The sequence below is a fragment of the Lampetra fluviatilis genome, chromosome 66 (assembly GCF_964198595.1).
Source record: "Lampetra fluviatilis chromosome 66, kcLamFluv1.1, whole genome shotgun sequence".
Taxonomy (NCBI): Eukaryota; Metazoa; Chordata; class Hyperoartia; order Petromyzontiformes; family Petromyzontidae; genus Lampetra; species Lampetra fluviatilis.
Window position 1 is genome coordinate 5,940,369 of NC_136340.1, and position 19,611 is coordinate 5,959,979.

The 19,611-nt window shown below is 50.6% G+C and overlaps 1 protein-coding gene across 1 annotated transcript in view; it reads right to left on the reverse strand.

The window, feature by feature from the left end:
• Positions 1–3,275: 3,275 nt before the first annotated feature.
• LOC144952142 (alpha-2-macroglobulin-like) overlaps positions 3,276–19,611 on the reverse strand; it is a 60,338-nt gene continuing 44,002 nt past the window's right edge. The window contains exons 25-36 of the mRNA XM_078882545.1: positions 17,792–17,873; positions 17,493–17,652; positions 14,909–14,977; positions 14,062–14,224; positions 12,961–13,211; positions 11,522–11,767; positions 10,532–10,656; positions 9,051–9,141; positions 8,690–8,761; positions 6,405–6,507; positions 4,734–4,816; positions 3,276–3,401 (exon numbers count right to left, since the gene is read on the reverse strand). Of these exons, the coding sequence (XP_078738671.1) occupies positions 4,767–4,816; positions 6,405–6,507; positions 8,690–8,761; positions 9,051–9,141; positions 10,532–10,656; positions 11,522–11,767; positions 12,961–13,211; positions 14,062–14,224; positions 14,909–14,977; positions 17,493–17,652; positions 17,792–17,873 (1,412 nt within the window). The 3' untranslated portion in view covers positions 3,276–3,401; positions 4,734–4,766. The remainder of the gene's footprint in view (positions 3,402–4,733; positions 4,817–6,404; positions 6,508–8,689; positions 8,762–9,050; positions 9,142–10,531; positions 10,657–11,521; positions 11,768–12,960; positions 13,212–14,061; positions 14,225–14,908; positions 14,978–17,492; positions 17,653–17,791; positions 17,874–19,611) is intronic.

The following is a 19,611-nucleotide window of genomic DNA, read 5'->3' on the forward strand; positions in this document are numbered from 1 at the left end:
GAATCCCTGCAGTCACGAAAGCTTTAAATCGAAATTTAAAGAATATTTTATTATGTTTTATTTTTATTATTTTATTATTTCCCTTCAACGTGACTTTACCGAAAGAACCAAGAAGATGAATCCCTGCAGTCACGAAAGCTTTAAATCGAAATTTAAAGAATATTTTATTATGTTTTATTTTTATTATTTTATTATTTCCCTTCAACGTGACTTTACCGAAAGAACCAAGAAGATGAATCCCTGCAGTCACGAAAGAAGCTTTAATTCGATAGCTTGCCATCCTTCTCTGGTCTCCCACCGGTGGTGAGACGGGGCTGTCCAGGAGAAGGCTGTAGCTCTGGTGTATGCCAATCGGTCTCGAATTACAACGCATGCATCAACACTATGGGAACCTCATTTGCCAGTAAAAATATGATAATTGGTTTTTTCCACTTTTAGCTGGCAACAAAACTGGCAAATGAGGTTCCCGTAGTGTAGATGCTTGCCCCGAGCTCTCATACTCTGATGGTGCATTGTCTTTGAGTTGTGCGCCTTTTTGGCGTCATCTGGTCCAACCCATGTGAGACTAGGCTCTAAGGAAAGCTGTCTCGGGTGTGGACCAATCAACTTCAAGGACAGTGCATACATTATCAGAGTTATGTTCTTTTGTTTGTATTATGACTGCAGGTATTGCGGTCTATGCAAACATGACTCCTTGTAAAAAGGTGTCAGTTTTGTTGCCAGATAGAAGGGTAAAAAAACAATTATCAATGCATGCGTCGTTCATGATTACGATCGTAACGTGCTTTGTGTGTGCATTGCCCTTGTACCGTTCACCCTTTGGGGTTGTCGATCTCTGGCCTAACACCGGTGGTGAGACACGACCGTAGAGTCGCCTGGAGCCCTGGTGTAGGCCAATCCGTTTCAGGGGCAATGCAAATACGTCGCGGTGGCTGGGAGATGTTGACTACCTCGCCTGGTACGCAGGAAGTCGTGGGTTCAGTCCCGACCCTGACGACGCCTGCCGCTGCTGTATATTCGGAGTCTGCGTCTCTCTCGTCATCATCAGCATCACGGTGGCTATGAGATGTTGACTACCTCGCCTGGTACGTAGGAGGTCGTGGATGCGATCCCGACCCTGTTGCTGCTGCTGTATTTGGAGTCTGCGTCTCTCTCTCTCTCTCCGTGGTCGCGTGGATGTTTCTCCGGGTCCTCCGGGTTTTCCCCTTCTCCACGTTTAGAGTCGACGTCGCTACGCTTTGAGAGCATTCGGCTGCCGCTGTAAAATGTCCACGTGGTGGCGATGATGATGATGATAACGATAAGCCGCCGCTTGCTTGAGCAGCTGTCATTCGTGATGTCCAGGTGGTCGCGTCTAACAAAAGAGCTACTACACGGCTCTGTGGGACCTTACACCTGCTAAAATAAATTAAAGAATAGTTTACAATCGTGGTATATCGTCAACGCGTCTTTGTACCGAGAGCATTGTGTGGTTAATGTTGTGTGGATCGACGTCCACCCCCTCCACTCCCCCCTCCCTCGGCTACTTCTCGCCGGGCCCCCGCCGATCGGGTGATCGGCAGAGGTCGCAACCGGGTACCCGATACCCGTACCCTACCCGATACCCGGCTACCCGTACCCAGCCGGGTACCTGTTTGCGACCCTGGTGCAGCCGGGTACGGGTAGGCCGTGAGTCACTGGTGAGTCACCGTTTGTCACTCATTTCCCAACGTCTTGTCTCTTCTCACAATTCAAGTTCCTAGAATCAACCCACCCGCGCCTGCAACACGGCTTCATCCCAGAGGTCGCAATCAGGTACCCGATACTCGTACCCTACCCGTACCCGGCCGAGACAATTTCAACCGAGAAGATGGATTCTGGCTTAGCAATCATTGGAAGGATGTCATTAACCATTTCGCGTCTTAATTGATTGTGTTCACGCTGAAGGTGACTTTCAAACCACATTCCATTATCTTCATCTCCTCCCTCCTTTACACCATGGGAACCTCATTTGCCTGTAAAAATATGCTAATTGTTTTTTTACCCTTCTATCTGGCAGCAAAACTGACACCTTTTTACAAGGAGTCATGTTTGCATAGACCGCAATACCTGCAGTCATAATACAAACAAAAGACATAACTCTGATAATGTGCACTGTCCTTGAAGTTGAATGGTCCACACCCGAGACAACTTTCCTCCTTTTTTAAATCCTTTATATTAAGTTCACTTGCTTGCGTGCTTACGACCGTGCAAATCTTTAAGTCGTTTTTCAACCCACTTCCCGTGATCCAATCGAGCTGACATTTTGCACACAGACTCGTTGTGCGTGACAATGTATTTTCGTGAAAACATTTTTCCAAAATTTTACACTGTTTAGGGGAAAAATTTAAATATTTAATTACCAATTGCTTAATGCTGGCAGACAATCATCTGACCCATAGGTGGCAGCCATCTCAAGCCAGAGGACGAGAGGACTCTAGCCGCCACGCATATAAAGGATTTCTAGTGAAAAACTTTGTTTTTACGGGTTATACTTGTTTCCGAACAAAGGTGGCCTCGTCCATCTGACCAACTGCCAAATCGCTGTCCGTGGTTCTGACGTTAAGAAAAAAACGCCACTTTTTCGAATTTTTCTTGCTGTGGATTTCACACCTGATGACGATTGCTTGTGTTGCAGTCGAAACGTGAGAATTGTATTGTTTAATATTTGTATTATTTAATTTTTCCCTTCTACGTGACTTTACCGAAATAACCAAGAATATTACGGCCACTTCGTAACATATGCTACAGGCCCTGCACTAGCTACAACCGGCACTGTCTATGGGGTCTCTGAGTATGAGTCTCGATGGGTGTCTGTGGGTCTATGGGTCTCTATGAGTACGAGTCTCGATGGGTGTCTGTGGGTCTATGGGTCTCTATGAGTATGAGTCTCGATGGGTGTCTGTGGGTCTATGGGTCTCTATGAGTGAGTCTTTATGGCTGTTTGTGGGTCTATGGGTCTCTATGAGTATGAGTCTATATGACTGTCTGTGGGTCTATGGGGTCTCTGGGTATGAGTCTCGATGGGTGGCTGTGGGTCTGTGGGTCTATGGGTCTCTACGAGTCTCTATAAACACGCGTCCAGAGTTATTTGCCCGCTACAAATTTCCGGACGACGATGACGATGAGACTGCCACTCCGTTCAGCGAGCTGTCATCGCGACAGCCAGCGGGTTTGAATGTACCTCGTTCAAGTAAACAACAACAACAACGACAACAACAACAACACGAGCCTCGAAAGGGGTTTTTTATTGGGTAGCTGCACGTCCTGCCACATCGATACACAAGCGACGTTTGATACGCAAGCGACGTTCAGAGGCAATGGTGGGAAGAAACCGCAGAGCGGTGGCAGCGATGAGAAGGCTGACCGCGTGCTGATGCTTCCTGTGGGAGCACACCGGAGGGCGAGCTGGGGCGAGATGGGACTCGCACACGACGCATACGGAGAGGACTGGCGTACAGCGCTCACTTACACCACTCATACATACAGCACTCAAACATACAGCACACACACACAGCACACATACAGCACATACAGCACTCACTTATACATGCAGCACACACACATACAGCACACACAGCACTCACTCGTACATGCAGCACGCACACATACAGCACACACCACTCATACATGCAGCACACACACATACAGCACACACAGCACTCACTCGTACATGCAGCACACACACATACAGCACACACAGCACTCACTCATACATGCAGCACACACACATACAGCACACACAGCACTCACTCGTACATGCAGCACACACACATACAGCACACACACACCACTCATACATGCAGCACACACACATACAGCACACACAGCACTCATACATGCAGCACACACACATACAGCACACACAGCACTCACTCGTACATGCAGCACGCACACATACAGCACACACAGCACTCATACATGCAGCACACACACATACAGCACACACAGCACTCACTCGTACATGCAGCACACACACATACAGCACACACACACCACTCATACATGCAGCACACACACATACAGCACACACAGCACTCACTCGTACATGCAGCACGCACACATACAGCACACACAGCACTCACTCATACATGCAGCACACACACATACAGCACACACAGCACTCACTCATACATGCAGCACACACACATACAGCACACACAGCACTCACTCGTACATGCAGCACACACACATACAGCACACACAGCACTCACTCATACATGCAGCACACACACACCACTCATACATGCAGCACACACACATACAGCACACACACACCACTCATACATACAGCACGCACACATACAGCACACACACACCACTCATACATGCAGCACACACACATACAGCACACACACACCACTCATACATACAGCACACACACATACAGCACACACACACCACTCATACATGCAGCACACACACATACAGCACACACACACCACTCATACATACAGCACGCACACATACAGCACACACACACCACTCATACATACAGCACGCACACATACAGCACACACACACCACTCATACATACAGCACGCACACATACAGTACACACACACCACTCATACATACAGCACAACCCAATGTTGAAACCAACCCCACCCCCCAGGTTACCACCAACCCCACCCCCAGGTTACCACCAACCCCACCCCCAGGTTACCACCAACCCCACCCCCCAGGTTACCACCAACCCTTACCCCCCAGGTTACCTGTGCTCTGGTTGCCTAGCGACCGCTGCTGTCTCACTGGCTGTGAGTGCACGGAGCGCTGTACATGGACGTGGCTGCATCCTCTGTGGAAGTGGAGAGACAAGACCAGGTAGAGAGACAAGACAAGTTAGAGAGACAAGACCAGGTAGAGAGAGACAGAGAGACAAGATCAGAGACAAGACAATGTAGAGAGACAAGACCAGGTAGAGAGACAAGACCAGGTAGAGAGACAGAGACAAGATCAGAGACAAGACCAGGTAGATAGACAGAGAGACAAGATCAGAGACAAGACCAGGTAGAGAGACAGAGAGACAAGATCAGAGACAAGACCAGGTAGAGAGACAAGACCAGGTAGAGACAGCGAGACACAAACAAAGGTCACCCAGGTATTTAAGGGCTTGCCTCTTGGATTTTCCCCTCACTTAATACAGTAAATTCAGTTGTGACGGTCCCACCTGATGACGGACACTTGTGTTGCCTCCGAAACGTCGTGATTTATTATTTTATTTCTATTATTTTTATTTTTAATGTTTATTATTTATTTTTACCTACGTGACTTTACCGAAAAAACCTCAGAGTATGAATCCTTGCAGTCACGAAAGCTTCAAATCTAGAGTCACCCAGGTAGCCTGCATAGCGTTGCAGTGTGCCCTACTCACCTGTGGCATAGTAATCGTAGTCTCTGACACAGTTGACCCTACTAACCTGTGGCATAGTAATCGTTGACTCTGACACAGTTGACCCTACTAACCTGTGGCAAAGTAATCGTAGACTCTGACACAGTTGACCCTACTAACCTGTGGCAAAGTAATCGTAGACTCTGACACAGTTGACCCTACTAACCTGTGGCATAGTAATCGTACACTCTGACACAGTTGACCCTACTAACCTGTGGCAAAGTAATCGTAGACTCTGACACAGTTGACCCTACTCACCTGTGGCATAGTAATCGTACACTCTGACACAGTTGACCCTACTAACCTGTGGCAAAGTAATCGTAGACTCTGACACAGTTGACCCTACTCACCTGGGGCATAGTAATCGTAGACTCTGACACAGTTGACCCTACTAACCTGTGGCATAGTAATCGTAGACTCTGACACAGTTGACCCTACTAACCTGTGGCATAGTAATCGTACACTCTGACACAGTTGACCCTACTAACCTGTGGCATAGTAATCGTAGACTCTGACACAGTTGACCCTACTAACCTGTGGCATAGTAATCGTAGACTCTGGCACAGTTGACCCTACTAACCTGTGGCATAGTAATCGTAGACTCTGGCACAGTTGACCCTACTAACCTGTGGCATAGTAATCGTAGACTCTGACACAGTTGACCCTACTAACCTGTGGCATAGTAATCGTAGACTCTGACACAGTTGACCCTACTAACCTGTGGCATAGTAATCGTAGACTCTGGCACAGTTGACCCTACTCACCTGTGGCATAGTAATCGTAGACTCTGACACAGTTGACCCTACTAACCTGTGGCAAAGTAATCGTAGACTCTGACAGAGTTGACCCTACTAACCTGTGGCATAGTAATCGTAGACTCTGACACAGTTGACCCTACTCACCTGTGGCATAGTAATCGTACACTCTGACACAGTTGACCCTACTAACCTGTGGCATAGTAATCGTAGACTCTGACACAGTTGACCCTACTAACCTGTGGCATAGTAATCGTAGACTCTGACGGTGGCAGGTTGCAGGTTGTCCACAGCAATGTCTTGAGTGACGGACAGCCTGACTGCAATTGGCTTCTTGTCGACCTAGGAGAGGGTGGATTAAAGATTTTGCGAACGGCATCCGACAACAAGGTGGACAACCATCGCTCGCTCGACAAGAGGAAAATAAGAAAAGGGAAACTTAGTGTGGACGCAGGGGGAGAAACACGTGGTAGACCGATGTTGTTGTTGTGGCAGCGTTGTTGTGTGGCAATGTTGTTGTTGTGGCAATGTTGTAGTGGTAATGTTGTTGTTGTGGCAATGTTGTTGTAGTGGCAATGTTGTTGTTGTGGCAATGTTGTTGTTGTGGCAACGTTGTTGTTGTGGCAACGTTGTTGTTGTGGCAATGTTGTTGTTGTGGCAATGTTGTTGTTGTGGCAATGTTGTTGTTGTGGCAATGTTGTTGTTGTGGCAACGTTGTTGTTGTGGCAACGTTGTTGTTGTGGCAACGTTGTTGTTGTGGCAACGTTGTTGTTGTGGCAACGTTGTTGTTGTGGCAACGTTGTTGTTGTGTGGCAGCGTTGTTGTTGTGTGGCAACGTTGTTGTAGTAATGTTGTTGTGGTAACGTTGTTGTTGTGGCAATGTTGTTGTTGTGGCAATGTTGTTGTGGCAACGTTGTTGTTGTGGCAATGTTGTTGTTGTGTGGCAGCGTTGTTGTTGTGTGGCAACGTTGTTGTAGTAATGTTGTTGTGGCAACGTTGTTGTTGTGGCAATGTTGTTGTTGTGGCAATGTTGTTGTTGTGTGGCAGCGTTGTTGTTGTGTGGCAACGTTGTTGTAGTAATGTTGTTGTGGTAACGTTGTTGTTGTGGCAATGTTGTTGTTGTGGCAACGTTGTTGTTGTGGCAATGTTGTTGTTGTGGCAATGTTGTTGTTGTGGCAATGTTGTTGTTGTGTGGCAGCGTTGTTGTTGTGTGGCAACGTTGTTGTAGTAATGTTGTTGTGGTAACGTTGTTGTTGTGGCAATGTTGTTGTTGTGGCAATGTTGTTGTTGTGTGGCAATGTTGTTGTAGTAATGTTGTTGTGGTAACGTTGTTGTTGTGGCAACGTTGTTGTGTGGCAGCATTTTTGTGGCAACGTTGTTGTTGTGGCAGGGTTGTTGTGGTAACGTTGTTGTGAAGGTTTGGAACATGATCGATTCAGATGGCTCAGCACTACAGCGCCCCCTACTGGACATCACGGTGGCTAGGAGATGTTAACTACCTCGCCTGGTGTACAGGAGGTCGTGGGTTTAATCCCCACCCTGACGATGCCTGCTGTATATTTGGAGTTTGCGTGTCTCTCTCTCTCTCTCAGTATCATCATCATCACGGTGGCTAGGAGATGTTAACTACCTCGCCTTGTATACAAGAGGTCGTGGGTGCGATTCCGACCTTAACACCCGCTGCTGAGGCTGCTTGTCTGTCTCTGTCTCTCTCTCCCTCCCCGTGGTCGTGAGATTTTTCTCCGGGTCCTCCGGTTATTTCCCCCTCCACGTTTCGAATGAACATCGCCACGCGTTTAGAGTATTTGTCTGCCGCTATACATTTGCACACGATGAGAACGACGACGACGACGACGACGATGATGATGACGATAACGCCGCCACCTACTTGATCGGCTATAATTCGTAATAGCCAGGGGTAGCTTCTGACAACAGAGCAGCCCAATGGGGCCTTACAACTGGTGAAATGAAAATAAGTTTATAGTTTCATAGTTTATTATAGGACCCTGCTGGACATCTGAGACAAAGAGCTTCACAGCTCATCGGATTTCTCCAGGGACGAAACCGAGATTCTGATTCTTGGTGGCTGCCAATCAGAAGCTTCGCATCCCTTGTTAGGGGATGACGACTCAGAATCTGTATTTAGACTGGAGGAGGAGGAGGAGGAGGGAGGAGGAGGGGGAGGAGGAGGGAGGGGGAGAGGGAGGAGGAGGAGGAGGGGGAGGAGAGGGAGGAGGGAGGAGAGGGAGGAGGGGGGAGAGGGTGGAGGAGGTGGGGAGAGGGAGGAGGGGGGGAGGAGAAGGAGGAGGGGGGGAGGAGAAGGAGGAGGGGGGGAGGAGAAGGAGGAGGGGGAGGAGAGTGACGAGGGGGGGAGGAGGAGGGGAGGGAAGAGGGGGGGGAGGAGAGGGGGGGGAGGAGAGGTAGGAAGGGGGATGAGGGGGAGGAGGTGGGATGAGGTGGGGAGGGCTCCCAGACCACACCAAGACACCACCAGCACCACCACTCAAGTGCCCCAGCCGCTCACCTTGTCCAGGTAAATGACCACGCGGCTTGCATCCACCTCGACCTTCTTCACGAAGTCGTAGAAGCTCTGCAGCTGTGTTAGAGACAACACGCGGGGCAGGAGACATTGGAGCAGTGATGTGATGTGATGAGAGATTGGAGTGGTGATGTCATGTGACATGACATTGGAGCAGTGACGTGATGTAAGATCGGAGCGGTGATGCGATGTGAAATCAGATCCAGAAAATTGTTCCACCGCAAGTGGTGGTGGCTGACAGTTAGTGGAAGAGCTTTCATCCAGAAGCAGATTGACCACGGCTGCTGATGGCCAATGATGACGACGACGACGATGACGATGATGACGACGATGGAGACACACCAACCTCTTTAAGAGAAGACTTCACCGCGCTGTACCCGGAGATCATCTTCACCTCCACGAGGGCCATGTTCGACTCGCCTCGCTCGCCGTGGTAGCTGATAAAGGAGGAGGGAGGGAGGGAGAATACAACACTGCCCATAGACTCAACACTGCCCATAGACTCAACACTGTCCGTAGACTCAGCACTGTCCGTAGACTCAACACTGTCCATAGACTCAACACTGCCCATAGACTCAACACTACCCATAGACTCAACACTGTCCATAGACTCAACACTGTCCATAGACTCAACACTGCCCATAGACTCAACACTACCCATAGACTCAACACTACCCGTAGACTCAACAATGCCCATAGACTCAACACTGTCCATAGACTCAACACTACCCATAGACTCAACACTGCCCATAGACTCAACACTGCCCATAGACTCAACACTGTCCATAGACTCAACACTACCCGTAGACTCAACAATGCCCATAGACTCAACACTGTCCATAGACTCAACACTACCCATAGACTCAACACTACCCGTAGACTCAACAATGCCCATAGACTCAACACTGCCCATAGACTCAACACTGCCCATAGACTCAACACTGTCCGTAGACTCAGCACTGTCCGTAGACTCAACACTGTCCATAGACTCAACACTGCCCATAGACTCAACACTACCCATAGACTCAACACTGTCCATAGACTCAACACTGTCCATAGACTCAACACTGCCCATAGACTCAACACTACCCATAGACTCAACACTGCCCATAGACTCAACACTGTCCATAGACTCAACACTACCCATAGACTCAACACTACCCGTAGACTCAACACTGTCCATAGACTCAACACTGTCCATAGACTCAACACTACCCATAGACTCAACACTGCCCATAGACTCAACACTGTCCATAGACTCAACACTACCCATAGACTCAACACTACCCGTAGACTCAACAATGCCCATAGACTCAACACTGTCCATAGACTCAACACTACCCATAGACTCAACACTACCCGTAGACTCAACAATGCCCATAGACTCAACACTGTCCATAGACTCAACACTACCCATAGACTCAACACTGCCCATAGACTCAACACTGCCCATAGACTCAACACTGCCCATAGACTCAACACTGTCCATAGACTCAACACTGCCCATAGACTCAACACTACCCGTAGACTCAACACTGCCCATAGACTCAACACTGTCCATAGACTCAACACTGCCCATAGACTCAACACTACCCATAGGCTCAACACTGCCCATAGACTCAGCACTGCCTATAGACTCATAGACTCAGCACTGCCTATAGACTCATAGACTCTGCACTGCCTATAGACTCATAGACTCAGCACTGCCTATAGAGTCATAGACTCAACACTGCCCATAGACTCAGCGTTGCTCGAACCCCGGCTCTAGGCGATGCTGGGTCCAGTGTCACCCTGCCACGGCCATCGTGAACCCCATGCAATGACCACCTGACTTCCACGTTGATTTGGAAGCCCTTGCGTGCTGCCTTGGAGCAATTTGCCGGGTTGGTCGCCACGGAGAGGCTGAACTTGGGCTTCGAATCTTTAGGGGGTTCGTTGTACTTGAGAGAGACCTGCAGCGACAACAGACAAAGATCCCCCGTGTAGCCTCGAACAGACTGTTGGGGCAAGTGCTGTTAGTAGTAGCGAGTAGCAGCGCCTATACACAGACAAAGATCCCCCGTGTAGCCTCTAACAGACTGTTGGGGCAAGTGCTGTTAGTAGCGAGTAGGAATGCCTATACACAGACCAACTGCTGCCCCTCGCCTAGTATACAGGAGGTCGTGGATTCGATCCCGACCCTGACGCCTGCTGCATATTTGTAGTTTGCGTGTCTCTCTCTCGCTACCTGTGGTGAGATGGCAACTACCTCGCCTGGTATACAGGAGGTCGTGGGTTCGATCCCGACCCTGATGCCTGCTGCTGTATATTTGCAGTTTGCATGTCTCTCTCTCTCTCTTTCCCCATGGTCTTGTGGATTTTTTTTCTCCGGGTTCTCCGGTGTTTTCCCTCCACGTTTAGAAACATGCATTGAGACGATTTTGATTATTTTGCTGCTATAAATGTCCAAAAGATGAGCCACTTTTGTCGAGATATAATTAGTGGCCAGGTCGCTTTCGAACAATAAGTGAAAACCTCAGTGGGCTCTGCCTGGTAGGATGGGGATGATTTAGCGTTGTATTTGTGTACGATTGGGTGATGCGTTTAACTTGTTTGTACTTTGCACTGTGTTGTTGTTAACGTTCTTACCCCCGTGTGCCCCTTACTGGGACATCTGTGAAAAAACAGCATTTTATATTGCTCATCGGATTCCGAATTAACACCTCGCCAAATACAGGCATCGTCAGGGTCGTGATCGAGCCCGCGACCTCCTGCAGACCAGGCGAGGTAGTTAACATTTCCTAGCCCCCGTGGTGTGGGCCCCACCCGCCCCCTCACCTGGAAGAGCACGCAGCCCTGGCCTGTGGCCTCCACGGTGCAGGAGGACACCACGGGAGCAGGAACAGGAGGAGGCAGCTGCACCTGGTGCAGGATGAGGGCGTTGGTGGAGTCGATGGAGACCTCCCGGAGCAAAGTGTGAGCTGAGTCCAGCACGACCGCCTTGATACCGCCACCACCACCGCCACCACCACCGTGCATCAGGGCGGCAAAGGCTGACAGGGCTTGCAGGCCAACTACTGTGTCCTGCTTGGGGTCGGGCAAAGATGGAGGGAGGGAGGGCCAAGAGCTCAACACGATGGCAAGAAGATCTAACTCCAGGTCTGTAGACCCACCAGTAGCAAGAAGATCTAACTCAAGATCTATAGACCCACCAGCAGCAAGGTTATCTAACTCCAGATCTGTAGACCCATCAGTAGCAAGGATATCTAACTCCAGATCTGTAGACCCACCAGCAGCAAGGTTATCTAACTCCAGATCTGTAGACCCATCAGTAGCAAGGATATCTAACTCCAGATCTGTAGACCCACCAGCAGCAAGGTTATCTAACTCCAGATCTGTAGACCCACCAGCAGCAAGGTTATCTAACTTCAGATCTGTAGACCCATCAGTAGCAAGCATATCTAACTCAATGTCGGTAGACCCACCAGCAGCAAGGAGATCTAACTCAAGATCTGTAGACCCACCAGCAGCAAGGAGATCTAACTCAAGATCTGTAGACCCACCAGCAGCAAGGAGATCTAACTCAAGATCTGTAGAACCACCAGCAGCAAGGAGATCTAACTCAAGATCTGTAGACCCACCAGCAGCAAGAAGATCTAACTCAAGTCCTTAGACCCACCAGTCGCAAGGAGATCTAACTCAAGTCTGTAGACCCACCAGCAGCAAGGAGATCTAACTCAAGTCTGTAGACCCACCAGCAGTAGGAGCATCTGATTCAGGAGTTGACCAATGGGGTCAGAGGTCAGAAAGATCTGCTTACATACAAGGACACCAGCATATAAGCAGATCTTACCCTGTCATTGTGATCATCATCGTCATCATCACCATCATCAATCATCACCATCGATTACCACCATGATCAATCATAAAGATCAATCATCATCAATCATGATCGCCATCAATCACCATCACCGTCGTCATCATCAACCATCACCACCACCACCACCACCGTGGCCATGAACACCACGACAAGCGTGATGATGACGGGCAAAGTGACAAGCGCGGTGACGGCCGCGGTGATGGGCACGGTGACGGGTGCGGTGACGGGTGCGGTGACGGGCGGAGTGACAAGCGCTGTGACGGCTGCGGTGGAGGGCACTGTGATGGGCACGGTGACAAGCGCTGTGACGGCCACGGTGGAGGGCACGGTGACGGCCGCGGTGGAGGGCGCGACAATGAGCGTGAGGACGACGAGCAGCGTGGCGACCGCCTCTCGCCTGCGTGGATGAGAACCCCCCGTAGGCGTTCCGCTGCTTGCTCAGCCACTGCACGATGCCGATGTTGGAGCTCATCGCCGAGGAGGCGAGTTGCCCGGGCACCGCCAGGCGGCTCAGCAGCGCGTACGCCGTCGTTTCCACGGCGGCCGACGTGGCCCCGCCGTAGGACCGTCTGAAATTGAAGCCCCACTCTTCGTCCTCGTCGTCCTTGTCGTCTTTCTTTTTGGCCTCTTGCCAGTGCGTTAGTCCGCCTGTGCGCAGGGGGCGACGACGATCGTCAGGTCAGTCGCGGCGGCTCGGAGATGTTGAATACCTCGCCAGGTATGTGGGAGGTCGTGGGGGGTTTGATCCGGAACCTGACGATGCCTGCTGCCGCTGTATATTTGGAGTTTGCGTATCTCTCGCTCTCATCATCGTCACGGTGGCTAGGGGATGTTAACTCTCTCGCCTGGTATACAGGAGGTCGTGAGTTCGATCTCGAACCTGACGATGCCTGTTGTAATATTTGTAGTTTGCGTCTCTCTCTCTCTCTCTCATCATCATCACCATGGTGGCTAGAAGATGATAACTACCTCGCAGGGTATGGAGGAGGTCGTGGGCTCGATACCATTCCTGACGCCTGCTGTATATTTGCAGTTTGCATGTTCTGTCTATCTCCCTGTCGTGAGATGTTAACTACCTCGCCGGATATGCAGGAAGTCGTGGGTTTGATCCCGACCCTGACAATGGATTTGTCTCCAGAGATCCTCCTGTTTTCCCCTCCACATTTACCATCACTGCCCCTGCATCTCTACCCCTATCACCATCACTACCCCAATTCCTACCATCACTGCCCCTGCATCTCTACCCCTATCACTACCCCTACCCCAACCCCTACCATCACTGCCCCTGCATCTCTACCCCTATCACTATCACTACCCCAACCCCTACCATCCAGCCCCCGTATATCTACCCTTATCACTACCCCTACCCCAAACCCTACCACTACCATCACTGTCCCTATATCTCTACCCCTATCACTACCCCTATCACTATCACTACCCCAACCCCTACCATCACTGCCCCTGTATCTCTACTCCCCCCGCCCCACCCCCAACTTGCCTTTGGTGACGGCGCGCGACTGCAGGGCGTCTCGCAGCGCCTGTGCCGTGGTGCTGTCTGCGGACAGGCCGAAGGCGTAGCAGGCGAGCGCCAGCAGGTGCGGGTTGCTGGACTCGAGCACGTGGGGACGGAGACAGCCCAGAGCTCGCTCCACGACGGGGCCCTGCCAAGGGGACACGGGGGGGGGGGGGGGAGGTAAATGGAGAGGGGTGGGCGGGGGGTGGGGGTGGGGATGAAGGGGGCAGGGTGGTGCGGGGCATAAAGGGGGAGTGGGGGGGTAAAGGGGTAAAGGGGGGTGGGGGAAAAAGGGGGGGGGGGTGGGTCCCCCGGTGTTTCCATCCACATTTAGAATCGACATGACATGTTCAGAGTACTTGGTTGCTCATAAATGTCCACGTGATAAGCCACTTCGTTGATCTATCATTTGTGATGGCCACGTCGCTTCTGGGAACGAGGTCAGTTGGGGCCTTACCTGGTGAAATAAAAGTTGTTTAAATTCCCTCCAATGCTTTCGGTGGCCTCCAGATCCAGAGAAGAGCCCATCCAGGAAAAAAAAAACATTTCCCATAACGGAACCCGCGGAAGCAGATATCACAGAGCTACCTCTGAGTTCCCTTCCTCTCATTCACGTGACGTCTCTGCTCCACGCAGAACGCAACCCGCAGAAGCGGATTTCAAAGAGCAACCTCTGAGTTCCCTTCCTCTCATTCAAGTGACGTCTCTGCTCCACGCAGAACGGAACCCGCAGAAGTGGATATCACAGAGCTACCACTGAGACCCCTTCGTGTAGAGAGAGCGATGACGCTCGAGGCGTGCACGTGGTTTTCTCCTCCGTCGAGGAACTCACGGAGATGTTGGACTCGAGGAGAGCAGCGGTGACGTAGGCCGTGAGCGAGACATCGTCCGACACTCCTCCCTGGCAAGACAAAGACAAAAATGCCCCGCGAAGCCTTAAAAGACTGTTTTGGCAGAGTGCTCGGTGTAGGGTGTTAGGGGTAGGGACAGAGGGGTAGGGAAAGGGGTAGAGGGGAAAGGGTAGAGTGTTAGGTGTAGGGTAGTTAGTGGTAGGGGTAGAGTGTTAGGGGAAGAGTGTTAGGGGTAGAGTGTTAGGGGAAGAGTGTTAGGGGTAGAGTGTTCGGGGTAGAGTGTTAGTGGTAGGGGTAGAGCGGTAGTGGTAGGGGTAGAGTGTGAGTGGTAGGGGTATAGTGTTAGTGTTAGGGGTAGAGTGGTAGTGATAGGGGTAGAGTGTTAGGGGTAGAGTGTTAGGGGTAGAGTGTTAGGGGAAGAGTGTTAGGGGAAGAGTGTTAGGGGAAGAGTGTTAGGGGTAGAGTGTTAGGGGTAGAGTGTTAGGGGTAGAGTGTTAGGGGTAGAGTGTCAGGGGTAGAGTGTCAGGGGTAGAGTGTTAGGGGTAGAGTGTTAGGGGTAGAGTGTTAGGGGAAGAGTGTTAGGGGTAGAGTGTTAGGGGTAGGGTGTTAGGGGTAGAGTGTTAGGGGTAGAGTGTTAGGGGTAGAGTGTTAGGGGTAGAGTGTCAGTGTCAGGGGTAGAGTGTTTGGGGTAGAGTGTCAGTGGTAGGGGTAGAGAGTTTGGGGTAGAGTGTTAGGGGAAGAGTGTTAGGGGTAGAGTGTTAGGGGTAGAGTGTCAGTGTCAGGGGTAGTGTGTTTGGGGTAGAGTGTTAGTGGTAGGGGTAGAGTGTCAGTGGTAGGGGTAGAGAGTTTGGGGTAGAGTGTTAGGGGAAGAGTGTTAGGGGTAGAGTGTTAGGGGTAGAGTGTCAGTGTCAGGGGTAGTGTGTTTGGGGTAGAGTGTTAGTGGTAGGGGTAGAGTGTCAGTGGTAGGGGTAGAGAGTTCGGGGTAGAGTGTTAGGGGTAGAGTGTTAGGGGTAGAGTGGTAGTGGTAGAGTGTGAGTGGTAGGGGTATGGTGTTAGTGGTATACTGTTAGCGGTAGGGGTAGAGTGGTAGTGGTAGGGGTAGAATGTTGGCTCGGTAGGGGTGATGCAGTGGTAGAGCTTGTGTGCTTCACAGTGAAAGGTGTCTGGGTTTGAATAACAACTCAGGAGTCTCAAAGTCTCCCCTCCCACTGTGAAGTCACGCATGCAACATGGCCGCCGCGAAGTCACCCATGCAACATGGCCGCCACGAAGTCACCCATGCAACATGGCCGCCACGAAGTCACCCATGCAACATGGCCGCCGCGAAGTCACTCGTGCAACATGGCCGCCATGAAGTCACTCGTGCAACATGGCCGCCATGAAGTCACTCGTGCAACATGGCCGCCGCGAAGTCACCCGTGCAACATGGCCGCTGCAAAGTCACTCGTGCAACATGGCCGCCATGACGTCACTCATGCAAGATGGCCGCCATGAAGTCACTCGTGCAACATGGCCGCCATGAAGTCACTCGTGCAACATGGCCGCCATGAAGTCACTCGTGCAACATGGCCGCCATGAAGTCACTCGTGCAACATGGCCGCCATTAAGTCACTCGTGCAACATGGCCGCCATGAAGTCACTCGTGCAACATGGCCGCCATGAAGTCACTCTTGCAACATGGCCGCCATGAAGTCACTCGTGCAACATGGCCGCCATGAAGTCACTCGTGCAACATGGCCGCCATGAAGTCACTCGTGCAACATGGCCGCCATGAAGTCACTCGTGCAACATGGCCGCCATGAAGTCACTCGTGCAAGATGGCCACCGTGACGTCACTCGTGCAAGATGGCCACCGTGACGTCACTCATGCAAGATGGCCACCATGACGTCACTCGTGCAAGATGGCCACCGTGACGTCACTCGTGCAAGATGGCCACCGTGACGGCACTCGTGCAAGATGGCCACCGTGACGTCACTCATGCAAGATGGCCACCGTGACGTCACTCGTGCAAGATGGCCACCGTGACGTCACTCGTGCAAGATGGCCACCGTGACGTCACTCATGCAAGATGGCCACCGTGACGTCACTCATGCAAGATGGCCATTGTAATATCTCCCATCTCACATTAACATGCTAATCTCGAACATTAACATAGCCACCTCCGCGCCCTCGTCGTGCAGGCCACTCTCCGATCTTACATTAACATGCACATTTCTCACATTAACATCACTTGCCCCGCCCACTTCGTTTATGACCCTTGAGCTGCACCCATTTTAAACCTTTAAAACAGCCTGCCTCAGCAGCTTTCCCCCTCTTTTTTCCTCCGGATCACGATCGCTTGTGTTGTGATCGAAACCTCGTGGTTTTGTTTATTTTATTTATTTATCAATTTTAACCTATCTACGTGACTTTACCGAAAGACCCAAACAATTTGTACTACTTCTTACGTTTGTGTATTGCGCTCATCATTGTGACGTTCTGAACCCGTGGCCACCGGAACCTGGACATCTCTACAGCTCCAGTGGGAACAACGAGCATTCCGATTCTGGTGTCAAAAGCGGCACCTTCATGGCGTTGTTGAAGAGCCGTCCGACGCTGATGAAGCAGCCGGTGGAGGCGTTTTGGTGCTCTACGAGCCAGGAAAACGGCCCGGTGATGTGGTCCTCGGATACGGCGATGTGCTTGGAGGCTCTCACGAAGGACTTGAGCACAAACGCCGTGAGCCTGGGGGCACAAATGGCGAAGGGGGTGAGCAGATTAACGATGCTAGGGGTGAGTAGAATTACCACATCTGCCCCCAATGACACGTGAATCGATTAGAGATGATTTAGTGATGTCTCGTTGGTGACCGATGACACCGTACCATGTGTTTCCATCATCGTCGCTCTTTCCGAACGCGCTGTAGGAATGGTCGTCACGTTTGTAGGTCAGCTGCCGTTGGTACCCTGCGAAGTTGAACAGCGCAGAGGTAACAATAATAGAAACAATCTTGATTTGAAGTTTTTTGTGACTGCTGGAATCCATACTCTTTGGTTCTTTCGGTAAAGTCACGTGGGTAGAAAAATGTATAATAAATCACGACGTGTCGATCGCAACACAAGCAATCGTCATCAGGTGGAAAGATACAGCAGTAGAACTGCTGAACAGGAGAGACCTGAATTTCGATTTAAAGCTTTCGTGACTGCAGGGATTCATCTTCTTGGTTCTTTCGGTAAAGTCACGTAGAATGGCGACACTAGGGGTGAGTAGAATATTTCCATTCTACGTGACTTTACTGAAAGGACCAAGAAGAGGAGAGACCTGCTGCAACAAGAGGTTATATATAGATTTGAGGTGGGTGTCATCCATGGGTAAGTAGGCGGGGTCAGAGATGGAAAGGAGTCCCATCGCCGCACGCACGCACACCAGCTGCGTCAAAGTGAGAGATTGGCATGTTCACGTGAACGAGTACAATGGAAAATAATAGCGACGCACTCAGTAGCGGAACGTATCCATTGATTAACGAAAGTAAAAACTTTTTTATGAATTATCCGATTTTGTGTTTTGAAGGTGAAAGACCGGTCTCTGATGGGATCTCTAGACAGTGATCGACAGAGTGATCTCTGATGCGTCTCTAGAGAGTAACAGACAGAGTGGTCTCTGATGCGTCTCTAGAAAGTGACAGACAGAGTGGTCTCTGATGAGTCTCTAGAAAGTGACAGACAGAGTGGTCTCTGATGCGTCTCTAGAGAGTGACAGACAGACTGGTCTCTGATGGGTAACTCTAGACACTGACAGACTGGTCTCTGATGGGTAACCCTAGACACTGACAGACTGGTCTCTGATGGGTAACTCTAGACACTGCCAGACAGACAGACTGGTCTCTGATGGGTAACTCTAGACACTGACAGACTGGTCTCTGATGGGTAACTCTAGACACTGACAGACTGGTCTCTGATGGGTAACTCTAGACACTGACAGACAGACAGAGTGGTCTCTGATGGGTATCTCTAGACACTGCCAGACTGGTCTCTGATGGGTAACTCTAGACACTGACAGACTGGTCTCTGATGGGTAACTCTAGACACTGACAGACTGGTCTCTGATGGGTGTCTCTAGACACTGACAGACTGGTCTCTGATGGGTAACTCTAGACACTGACAGACTGGTCTCTGATGGGTAACTCTAGACACTGCCAGACTGGTCTCTGATGGGTAACTCTAGACACTGACAGACTGGTCTCTGATGGGTATCTCTAGACACTGCCAGACTGGTCTCTGATGGGTAACTCTAGACACTGACAGACTGGTCTCTGATGGGTAACTCTAGACACTGACAGACTGGTCTCTGATGGGTAACTCTAGACACTGACAGACTGGTCTCTGATGGGTAACTCTAGACACTGACAGACTGGTCTCTGATGGGTAACTCTAGACACTGACAGACTGGTCTCTGATGGGTAACTCTAGACACTGACAGACTGGTCTCTGATGGGTAACTCTAGACACTGACAGACTGGTCTCTGATGGGTGTCTAGACACTGACAGACTGGTCTCTGATGGGTGTCTCTAGACACTGACAGACAGACAGACTGGTCTCTGATGGGTAACTCTAGACACTGACAGACTGGTCTCTGATGGGTAACTCTAGACACTGACAGACTGGTCTCTGATGGGTAACTCTAGACACTGACAGACTGGTCTC